This window comes from Nerophis ophidion, linkage group LG13, assembly GCF_033978795.1.
Source record: "Nerophis ophidion isolate RoL-2023_Sa linkage group LG13, RoL_Noph_v1.0, whole genome shotgun sequence".
In the NCBI taxonomy this organism is placed as follows: domain Eukaryota; kingdom Metazoa; phylum Chordata; class Actinopteri; order Syngnathiformes; family Syngnathidae; genus Nerophis; species Nerophis ophidion.
The window spans coordinates 21,930,841-21,943,360 of NC_084623.1; the positions used below are offsets into that span (position 1 = coordinate 21,930,841).

At 36.8% G+C, this 12,520-nt stretch overlaps 1 protein-coding gene across 4 annotated transcripts in view; it reads right to left on the reverse strand.

Moving 5' to 3' along the window:
- slc37a1 (solute carrier family 37 member 1) overlaps window positions 1-12,520 on the reverse strand; it is an 82,580-nt gene that overhangs the window by 50,912 nt on the left and 19,148 nt on the right. For all 4 annotated transcript variants that reach the window (XM_061918601.1, XM_061918599.1, XM_061918602.1 and 1 more), the window contains 5 exons: window positions 10,041-10,173; window positions 7,884-7,962; window positions 4,296-4,431; window positions 2,741-2,817; window positions 158-324 (listed from right to left, as the gene is read on the reverse strand). In XM_061918601.1, coding sequence (XP_061774585.1) covers window positions 158-324; window positions 2,741-2,817; window positions 4,296-4,431; window positions 7,884-7,962; window positions 10,041-10,173 — 592 coding nt within the window. The remainder of the gene's footprint in view (window positions 1-157; window positions 325-2,740; window positions 2,818-4,295; window positions 4,432-7,883; window positions 7,963-10,040; window positions 10,174-12,520) is intronic.

The window sequence follows — 12,520 nt, forward strand, 5'->3', positions numbered from 1 at the left end:
CATAACAAAATATGGAAACAGGGAAGTGCTTGAATACTTTCCAGATGCACTGTATGTAAGGTTACTGTTTTCCCATATCATAAGCACTTTTCACAATCAGACAGTCTAACATTTAGTATGTTGAATTCTTCCAGCCAGGAAAAGAGGTTGCACTTACGCTCAATGAGAAAAAGGAAGCAGACAACACCCATGACTGCAATGATGAGCCCTGGGATGATGAAGGACAGGCCCCAGTTGGAGGACACCCAATAGCCTGCGATTAGAGAGCCCAAAATGTTTCCGACTGAGGTGTGAGAGTTCCAAATCCCCATGATAAATCCACGTCTGTAAAACAGGATACAAGCAATAAACAAAATGGCAAAATGCAGTTGCAGGTTAACCACGGAGGATTGTTGTGTGATGCTGAAAGGCTACTTTAACCTGCCCAAATCGAGACATTGTCCCAATAGTGAATAAATAAATAAGTAAGTAAATAAATACATTGGTAAATAATGAATAGGGTTCTCATAAATAAATAATTAAATAAATTGTGATTCAAAACAATTAAATTATTAAGATGACCTAATTTTTCCCAAAAGGTTTAAGTGTTAATCAGGATTCTTCTTCTTTGTACTTTGTAAACACTTACAGTTTGAACAGTTCCTTAAACTGGATCATATTAGTACATTGTTTGACTTTGTTTGCTTAATCCATTCCACAATTAAATTCCACTTACAATATGCTAATGTCTTAAGTGTTGTACGTGCATACAAATCTTTTAGGGTTTTTTTTAAGTTTCCCTGAGGTAGATATCCTCTTTTGTTGTGAAGAATTGTTGTACATTCTACTATTTTTGATTAAAAAAATAAAGGGATTAAATGTTTTCTAGTTCAAACGTTATGTATTGTAATGGCAATCTTCACCTTCAAATGTTCAAATATATTGTCACTACTCAACAGGTTTAAGGGAGTGATCCTACGCAGCAGCAAACATTGCAACCAAGCGAGGTCCAGTCAGAAATCCAGTTCATGCATATTTTTTAACGATCTTGCAGGGTGAATGAAACATACCATGGATTATTGCAGTGACATTGTGCCATATGTTCTCCTGTCTTTCCTGCCTGCCGCTGTCCGCTGCTGGTAAGAACAGTATGTGCTCCCACACCTGAGTCCTTGCTGCCTTGGCTCACCTGTGCTCCTATGTACAGGTATGCCTTCCCCCCTGCACTGCTCAATCAAAAAGCCCGCCACCTAGTGACAAAATAAAGTAATGCCAACTCAAAAAAAGGATGCCTTAAATGGCTCCTACATGTATTATTCTGACCTCTTGTAATACGGTTAAATAATAAAGCACATTTATTTCCTCTTATTTCTACACAATAACTCAGGTAAGGAAACACTAGCAAACAATAGAGAATATGGAGTGATTTTTGGGTCTAGAGCCTATTAAGCGTCATTCATCATTTAAATATTTTTCACTACCTTATGTTTTCTTTCTCATATATATTTTTTATATGATATTTTCAGTTCATTTTATCATCTGTTATAACACCCAAAGATTTGATTTATTTTACCCTTTAATTGTCTACGCCAGTGGTTCTCAAATGGGGGTACGTGTACTCCTGGGGGTACTTCAAGGTATGACAAGGGGTACGTCAGATTTTTTTTAAATATTCTAAAAATAGCAAAAATTCAAACATTTTTTATAAATATATTTATTGAATATTACTTAAACAAAATATGAATGTAAGTTCATAAACTGGGAAAAGAAATGCAACAATTCAATATTCAGTGTTGACAGCTCGATTTTTTGTGGAGATGTTCCATAAATATTGATGTTAAAGATTTCTGTTTTTGTGAAGAAATGTTTAGAATTAAGTTGATGAATCCAGATGGATATCTATTACAATCCCCAAAGAGGGCACTTTAAGTTGATGATTACTTCTATGTGTAGAAATCTTGTTTTATAAGTGAATCACTTGTTTATTTTTCAATAAGTTTTTAGTTATTTTTTATAACTTTTTTTCCAAATAGTTCAAGAAAGACCACTACAAATGAGCAATATTTTGAACTGTTATACAATTTAATACATCAGAAACTGATAACAGAGTGCTGTATTTTACTTATCTTTTTTTTCAACCAAAAATGCTTTGCTCTGATTTGGGGTACTTGAATTAAAAAAAATTTCACAGGGTGTAAATCACTGAAAAAAGGTTGAGAACCACTGGTCTAGGCCATCTACTGTATTTGTAATTGTGTTTGACTTTCTGTTCCACTATTACAAATAGCATTAATTTTGTTTTAATGAAATTCAAGGATAATCTGTTTTCAACATGTACAGCCTGTGTGATGTATTTCATGTAAGTATGACAATAATATTCTAATTAGACTATAAATACAGAAAAATCATACTGAGGGGCGCTGTAGTACTCTGAGTCACCATTAAAAGGGGGCTTTTTAGAAGAAGTTTGTCTTGTTTTTGTTTAACTTTTTGTTTAATTTTATTGAAATCAGAGCCTCACCTGCCTCAAACTATCGCAACTCTTTGAAAAAGCAGCATTTTAGACCGCCACAAATACAAAAAAAGCCTGCAAAATCTTGGAATGATTGATAAAAGCACAGGATTTTTTAATTTCATAGGCACTTTGGTACACCGCAATCTCTGTCTTTGTAGTTTCCCAATTTATTTGCTGAATTTATATAGTTCATGGAAAAACACCTTCAAATTTATCATTTATAAGATGTGTATGATTAGAGCTTACCTTCCTTTTCCAAACCAGTTGCCAATACAGGTTACAACACTGGGCCAGCCAGTGGTTTGGACTAAGCCATTGGCCACCTAAAACAAAAGGAAAAAAAGACAGTTAAGAATTGACTTAACCAAGCTGTCGCATGACACTAAAACAAACAGGGTGCATGGCTTAGGATGAGGAATGTATTTACATAGAAGATTGATTTGCAAATCCAATAGTTAGTGTATTAATATTAAGAACGGGGGCAGTGTTATTAAGCATAACCCATTCATATAAATCTTAGTGCTGCTAAAGGCTCCAGAATGTGTTGTAACTTGACAAGGCCAAGCTCTATTAACTTCTTGGTAGTGGTCATGATAGTGTCTTGACAGCATAAAATTGACAACACCTAACGATCGCTTGTATTCCGACACGTGACTTCTTCCCGGAAGTGAAATTCATTGGTGGTCAACCAAGCTAAGATGGCTGTTGAACAGCAAGCCAACTAACTGAGTACAAACAAGGCTTAAATGTCCCGGCAAAAAGCAGATACGAACAAAAAAAATCAATTATGCAATGGAATAGATCTCTATACTTTATCAAAAAAATATTTGGCAAATGATATCAAAGATTATACCTTAGTCGCGTTCCCAGTCATAACAAACTATTGCGCTTCAGACGCCATTCTATACGACAAGACCGATGGAAACTTGGAAAAGCATGGAGGTCTACAATTTCTTTGTGTGTGGCTTGGTCAAGGAATTTGGTATCAAGACTCTCCCGGAAAAATATGCATCGTTTTTATTCGGGTAAGGTGGCATTTCATTATTTAAATTTGAGTCTACTGATGTTTGATGCTGTAGCACGCACCGTTTACGAGTAGCGTGTTTTTCCCCGTCTTAATCAAAATATACCTATAGATGTCAACATTGTGTATGTGCTGAAAGCTTCATTTATGATTGTTGCCTTTGGTAAAAGCCGAAAACTCTTTTAGGTTTTGCTCACATTTGTTTTCTATTATTTGACATGGCAAGTTGGTGCTTTTCGAAACACTCGTAGCAACACACGCATTATGTATATATATTATATACATAAATATTGTGTATACATAATGTAAATTCATTAATCATATATTTGTACAGTTCTGAAGTTAGTGTGCTTATATAGATATGAAATATATTTGTAATGTAATTAAACAAACATCTCAAAAAATTTGATATATGAATCCCTACACTAACTTTAGTTGTTTTTGTTTTTTATTACAACTATGTGTGCTGTCTCAGATTGCTACCGGTACTCATACCAGCCATTCTCATTCATGGATGGTCGGTTATGGAACCGGCAGCATAAAATCCTGATTAGAACATCTCTAGTTTAAATGTGTTTGTCATAATAGTGTGCCTTACACTCCCAGAAACAAATCATTTTATTTCTACTACTTTAATTTATAAGTAAAGGCTACTCTTATAGATTAAATACGCTCAACGCAATATTTAAGTGTGCAGGTATCTTAAATTGCAACGATGCCCACAACGGTTTGTTTTATCCCAAACCATAAATGCCACAATAGTAAGCAGTACCTGACCTGGACAAAGACGTAGAAGCCCAGACTGTGGATGTTGTAGATGTAGCCCAGTCCAAACAGGCAGGTGAAAAGGCCGCTAGCCAGCATACCCACCGTTAGGTACAATCGGATAGGCAGACGCTCCCCGATGATGCCACTGCAAAAGATGATCATGGGAATGAAAGCACAAAAAATGTGCAGTTAAGGGAGGATTGATGATGAATTCAAAAACAATACAAAAGTGTGCCATCTCATATGTCAATAAAGTACCTTCAATCCTTTGATCAAAAACCAAAGCGCTTGCTTGCATGTGAAAACCTGTTGAGCCTCTTTAAAAAGTGTCAGTCTTGTGGTAATAAACCTTAACATTTGTGATTTGGTGCTATGTTATTAAAAAAGCAAAAAAAAACACAGCCAACTGTAGGGTATCTTGCCAAAACGTTCAACCATGTAAACATGCCGTGTGTTAGCCATATGTTAAAATGTAAGGAGAATGGGGTTAGTATGTACCGTATTTTCCGGACCGTAAGGCGCACCAGATTGTAGGCGCACTGCCGATGAATGGTCTAGTTTCGATCTTTTTTCATTTATAAGGCGCACCAGATTATAGGGCGCATTAAAGGATTCATATTAATTATTTTACTTTTTCTAAATTGAAAACATTTCCTTGTGATCTACATAACATGTAATGGTGGTTCTTTGGTCAAAATCTTGCATGGATTATGTTTTACAGATGATCTTCAAGCCGCTTTCTGAAAGTCGCTCCCGGATGCGCTGTTTTGTGGGCGGTCTTATTTACATGGCTCACCTTCGGCAGCGTCTTCTCCCCGTCATCTTTGTAATACCGGTGTAGTGTGTAAGGTCGGGCGTGAACGAAGTGTTTAAAGATTTTTTAATGACATTCAGACTTTACTTAAATCAATAACGGAACAGCATTTCCTCATCCGTAAACAACAACGCCGGAAATGTGTCCCGTGAAAAACCGTCCGACCGGAACTCTCTTATAACTAAAGTTCCTTGGGTGAATAATGTACACTCACTACATCTGTAGGTTTTAGCCCTTTTATGGCGAGTTTACTGACAGATATAAGTAGGAAGTTTATTCTACTTTATATTAGAAATGGCAACAGCGGAGGATGAATGCCCCATGAAAGAAGATAGAAAAAACGAAGAAGCTTATCGACTATGGCATTGCCACGGATTACAAAGGCGGACTAGCACAATTTTTCAAATTATGCAGATCCCAAATAGAGATCAGCAGGTACCAGAAGGTAAGAAAAGTCGATTTTGCATAATATTGTGAAACAAAACACCAGATAATATCTCTTACCTAATACACACACCATAATAACACTTGTATGTTTAATGCGCCGACAATCCATCAAGCGGTGCGGCTTCATAGATTACCAAAGTCATACTAAAACATATTGATAGATTTGCGCACCGTGTGTAATGTTCTTTATTTTCAATGGATCATATAAAATGTTGGTGTTGTTTACTTGAGTCATATTCCCATTAGATTGCAGTCTACACGTATCTCTTATGTTTGACTGTCTTCTACGGGTCACACTTATCATTACACCATGTACCACATAAAATTGCTTTGAGGTCGGTAAGCAAAACCAGAATTATTCCGAACAGTAGGCGCACCGGGTTATAAGGCGCACTGTCGAGTTTTGAGGGGGGAAAAAGGATTTTAAGTACGCCTTATAGTCCGGAAAATACAGTAGTTGTTCGGTCAAATTTTGGAAAATGTAAATATCATAATGATTCACAAAGATAAAGATACCACTTATACATTCTGTATTTTAAGACTGTGCCCTAGTGTGTGAATGTGAGTGTGAATGTTGTCTGTCTATCTGTGTTGGCCCTGCGATGAGGTGGCGACTTGTCCAGGGTGTACCATGCCTTCCGCCCGATTGTAGCTGAGATAGGCGCCAGCGCCCCCCGCGACCCCGAAAGGGAATAAGCGGTAGAAAATGGATGGATGGATGGATGGGCTATAGTATGGGTACATCTTTCAAAACTGGATAGCTATGATGATGATGATGTATTTTTCTTTATGACATCGATACAAATTATGATTGTTTGATGTGTTTGATTCTTTATGTTGTGACATACATAAGAAAAGGAGGGAATTGCAAAGAGTTAAGTCATTTGATGCAGTGCAATGGAAAGAGCTACAAGAATGGAATTGTAATGAGAGAAGGCCGGACAGACCGCTCGTATGTATTTGCTATTTTTTGTCCCAAGATACAGTTGGCTGTAAATATTATGGGTCTGATTTACTAACATTAAAATACCTCACGCTAAACAGCGTGTGCAATCTATAAAATAGTGTGTACTCTTAGTGGTGCATGTACAATTGAAAAGTGGTGCAGACCGCCCTATTTAAATGAGGACTTTGTGTGTACTATATGGGGCATCACCACTGAGACACTCAATCATTTACTGAACATTCAGTTTATCATGTGGCGTTTTGCTAGGTTTTTAAACAAGGGGACATCTACCAAGGTTTAAGGGGATTTTAGAAGCCGTGTACATCGACACCACTTTTTTTTCTAACCGCTGAAGGTGGATGGAAAAGGGGCTGGCTGCACAACTGTACTCAACACACAAAAAATGCATACTTCAAGAGTTGTTATCGTATAGGATATATGTTAGTATAGTATGACAGTAAAACGCATCAATTGAATTTGATTTAATCAGCCCTTGAAGTCATTTAGCAGCTATGAAAATATAAAAGGATGTTGCTGAATAGACGATGTGTCTAATATTTTATATTTCTGACCGTTCAAATATGTTGAAACGTAATGTTAGGACGGGAGACTCTCTGTCCATCTTGTGTCTTTAAAGCGTGAGCATTTCTTTCTCACAGCCGTGTGTGGAACTTTGTCAATTTGCACATACTTTTCAAATGTGCTAAATAAAATGCCAAATTGTGCTCCCAAAACGGTGATGAGTGTTGCTCAATCACATGCGCATGCTGTAAAATAGATTTGCACATTCACCTCTCAGTATTGTGGTCATTTTGATGATTAGCTTGTATTTTGCATATTGAAGACAGAGACGCACAATTAATTGCACACCTTATTCTGCTCACTTAAGAGATGCAATCCACTTTGCACACGTTTAGTAGATCATCTTTGCTTGGTAGATCATCTTTGCGTGTGCTATCAAGTTTACACATGTTTTAGTACATAAACCTTTAGTAAATCAGACATAGTATATTGATCAGTATTTACTAAGCAGTGTTTAATGCTATCCCTCTTTGGTTTAAGTTTATTAACTTATCCTGAAAAGCTCCTGTAATAGGTGCGGTGTGAAATACACCTTATAAAATTTACTGACATTGAGTTGATAAAATACTCACTATATCTTGCCACCAGAGGATGATGTCTCTCAAATTGTGGGATGAAAATTTGACTTTTCACCTCAAGCAATGTATTGAGACATTTGCAATATGGTGTGATGTGGTTTGTTGCAAATATGTAAAATGCCTGCACTTTATGTGCTTAGAGGTGCAGGGACACAACAAGAAATATAACAGATTTGGAGCAAAAAATGTTTTCCACTGTATTGTCAATTTTAAATTAAAATGGAGCTCACCTGAGATACATCCCAACTGCATAAGCACAGAGAAAGGAGTAATCCATGGCTCCCAACAGCTGTTTGTAGTTACTTTTATCTGCGGGTAAAAATAAATTAGGGTTCACTCAAGGCTTGAAAAGTAAATAAATAATCCATACAATGATAGAAAATAATACAAAATTTAAAATAAAAACATCAAGAGACGGGATTCCCAAACTTATGGAATGATCTGTTTCTACTTTATTTCTTGTTTTTGAAATTCAGGTCAGGGGTCTTGGGAAGAAAAACAAATTCAAATTTTGACTTTGGTTGTAAAAAGGTTTGGGAAACCCTGATCTGGAATATGTGCCATTCACACACTAAATCAATCAGATTAAAGTACTCTTCTAAGGAACATTCTACTGAATTTCTGTCATTTTACAATAAAATGTACAAATGCAGTGTAAAATTAACTGTAAAATATATTTATCAATATTTAACAAATACAATATTAAAAATCAATTAAAACTACCTTGAATACTAGAAAACTATCATCTGTGGCCTGTCCCTGCTCGCGACATTTAAGAATTCCCAAACTTTTTTTTAGATCTTTAGGATCGAAACTGTAGCCACCATTATGATGTGCAGTGATGTTTTAAAATTACCATAAGTCTTGAACTATACAAAGTATTTCAATGGTTGGAATCTGCGCTTTTGCATGATGTACTAGTTAATATGGTCATCTAAATCACTGCAGCTCAGACGAGGCACCAAGCAGTGTGGGTGAAGAGCGTTTCCACAGTGTTTCCAGAGTGGCCAGCCTTAAATGCAGGTATCAGGGACAGACGCGGAAGTAGATTTTTACAACTAAGTTCTAAAGCTGAGTGATATATCAGATTGTAGGTGGGGGGTTTTTTTTCACTGCGATTCGCTTAATTGTAAAATATGTTGATCGAGAGGGGGTGTGACGTTCATATGTTGTCTATATTAAGTGTTTTATCGTTCATAGTTAATATTGTAAATCCCGCATTATTTATTTTCATGTATATTCTGGGTGTCTCGTTCAGTAAAAAAATTCAATTTCATTTAGTTTTTTAAGGCGGTCTGTCATAACGTTTTTAGCATTCAGACATTATTGTGAGGTTTTGTATTAGTGTTGCTAAAAATAGATGTACCGGCTCCCAGACACATTAAATTACATTTGGCTCCCAGACGCAAAATAATTACCCAGGCCTGCCCTAGCTCGTTACTACACAAGTCGCATGGTCCTCAAGAAGTCGCAACATTCAAGTCGCAAGGAAGAATAAACTATTTTTAATGTTATTTATTTTTAAACAACAATGTTGTTGAATTGCTCTAATGTGCTTAGTGTCAACGTGCTCTTAGCATTAGAATTCAAGCTATGTTGCTACATTTCATATATTTGCTAATTCCATGATATAAACCCTGTTACTTTCGGTGCAAATGAATCATCTTTGCTGTCGGAATCTTAAACAAACAAAAAAATGTTGCTTGAGATGGGCCAATTTTTGGACCATCTGAGTGGTCAGATTTAAAGTTGAAAAATAGATGAAAATGTTAGTTTATTTTGGGAGAGTTACCAAAAAAATGGCTTTGATTTGGTGCAATGGAAAATTGTCAGATTAAAATAAATATAAATTACAGTTACCCGTATTTCCTTGAATTGCCGCCGGGGCGCAAATTAATTTAAAACCTCTTCTCACTCCTGCGCTTACCAAAGGCATACGGTAAAAGTAAGCATGCGCTAATTATTTTAAAACCTCTTCTCACTCCGGCACTTACCAAAGGCATGCAGTAAAAATGTGTGTGTGATGTAAGCTTGGACTTTAAATCCTACTGAATAGCTCTTAATCTTCTTCCCTTTATGCGATTTCAAATTAGTGGTATTGAAATCAGCCTCCTCCGTTATGAAAATCAGGACAGGGGAAGTGTCACTCTTGATGTCACGAGTATGACCAGGCGGTAATAGTAAGCATGCGCTAATTATTTAGCGAAGCGAGTTTGACCCGGCAGTAATTCAAGGCAGGCGCATAATATATGCCCTGCAGCAATTCAAGGAAATATGGCATAAATATTTTCAGCTGTAAGTTGAAAAAGAAACCAAAGAAAGAGTGGTTTTGCTTCAAACTAAATGAAATGAAATTCCCCGCAAACAATAACTGTGTCGATACTAACCAAAAGGCTTCCAGCTACAGTCCATTTCGGTGTGAAGAGCCTGTAAAAGGAGCTTCTGGCTGTCACTTCTGCCGCTGCTGGAGCCAATTGTGGGTAGTTCACTGACATGCGAACAGTTTCTGTGGAGCTCGCTCTGCCAAGATTGAAAATAGGTACAGTATTCAGTCCACCGTAAAATACCAAAGGGCCATAAATTAATTGAGAGTCCTGTTGCAAAGAATGCCTACATTTGTAATTAGAGATGTCCGATAATGGCTTTTTTGCCGATATTCCGATATTGTCCAACTCTTAATTACCGATTCCGATATCAACCAATATCAATATATACACTTGTGGAATTAGCACATTATTACGCCAAATTTTGTTGTGATGCCCCGCTGGATATATTAAACAATGTAACAATAACAAGGTTTTCCAAAATAAATCAACTCAATTTATGGAAAAAAGTGCCAACATGGCACTGCCATATTAATTATTGAAGTCACAAAGTGCATTATTTTTTTTAACATGCCTCAAAAACAGCAGCTTGGAATTTGGGACATGCTCTCCCTGAGAGAGCATGAGGAGGTTGAGGTGGGCGGGGTTGGGGGGGGGGGGGTCTATATTGTAGCGTCCCGGAAGAGTTAATGCTGCAAGGGGTTCTGGGTATTTGTTCTGTTTTGTTTACCTTGTGTTACGGTCACTTTTTCTTTTTATAGTTTTACTGCTGTGAATACACTACTACCACCAATAAATTAGTGTGGGTTTACTGTATGTAATAGTCTGATTTCACTAGTAAATATTTCATATTGATCTCTTTCAGCAATTGGCGCCACTTTACCCACATAACACTCCATTGGGGGGTTCAGTGGATTCTTGTTAGTTGGGCAAGTTTTTGTGGCATTCCAGCATCTTTTGACACGGACTCGTCACGGATTTTTTACTTTTACATTATCATTCCATTCACTTTAACTGCCATGTTTACAAACGCTTCCCTCCTCGATGGCTCCACATCCGAGTCTTAAACACTCTATACGTTTCCGTCCACCGGCTTTAACCATGCATTAAATTGATCGTTCTGGAGCCACACATTTTTTAACTTACACTTACCCATTGTATGCAAATAATTCTGCTTTGCAGTGAGCTTTTGTTAAGTTCTTTCCGCTCCTATGCTAAGTTGCAACAACACACCACTGGCTGGTGGTGGACGATTAATCCTGAAAGGGCAGCACAGTAAGTTCTGTTTTGTAGTTACAATATAGTGTCCTCAAAAATAAACATTTCAAAGTAAGACTGAAGCTTATGCATGTTTTGAATAAAAGTAAAACACTAAAACACTGAATATGGAGAATATAAGAGGCTTCGAATTTTTACTTTTTAAGGTCAATGCAAGTGTTGCCTTAAAGGACGGGCTCATATTTTAGGGCACCAAGGCAAGTAAGAAGGGCACTAAGACAAACATTATTTTATTTCGAGGCAGGTGCTCCAAATCATGCATGCATAAATAATTTTTTTTAAAGTTATTTAAATGTATATGTAAATGTAAATGATGTATCGGGACAGATCCATTAAGAGTTTGAGCAGAAATATGCCATATAGGAATTAACTATACACAATAAAACATTAACAAAATGCTGTGTCACATGAAGGTTTTTTTAAGTAATACCTTTGCGACATGAAAAAACACAAGTAATGTAAAAAAAAACAACTTGTGTTTACTTTTTGATATTAAAATAAAAGAAAGCAGTTGGGCGAATGAAGATGAAGTCTAATAAACAAGCGTTGTTCTTCTCTGGTTGAGGCCAACAAAAACAAAGAAGTTACACCTCTCAACATCGAATACATAATCTTCACAGTCTTCGTTCAGTTTGATGAGATGACAAAATATTTTAGCCAGTATTGATGTTGTTTGAACACTCATACAGTTTGCAGTTAAATAACGGACGAGTGAGCATCCTTGTACACAAACTAAAGACTTTATAAACAAGTTGTGGCAACGTTCTCGACACATCGCCAGCTGCATGTTCCCTCACGTCATTAAATCTGTCACAGCAACTGATGGACGCTGTATTGAGTAAATAAAAGCACAATCAAATAGTTTTCTCCTTTGCTGTATACATTTAGTGTGGGGACAAGTGCGGCTGTCTCTAAAATTGTCCACACCTGTCACCATCGAATCACAGAAGTGCGCTCTTAAACGCACACCGGCAAGCGAGGGACAATTATATTAAACCAAGCGCCTGGCACCGTTTACTCCGAGTGGAAATCTCTAAGTCTAAGTCCGTGTAGCTTGTCCGCCATTATTATCAAGCCAAACACCGCTAGTGCACATGCGCCTGACTTCGTCTTGCCTAAAATGCATTAATAAATGACGGGGTTTCGGTAATGAAAAAATTAGTTGTATTACTAACCATCGGAAATTTTATTGTGAATTATTATTATACCCTTTACCGTTACATCCTTAGTCCATTAGCAAGTAAAAAGTCAAGGGCGGTCACGGC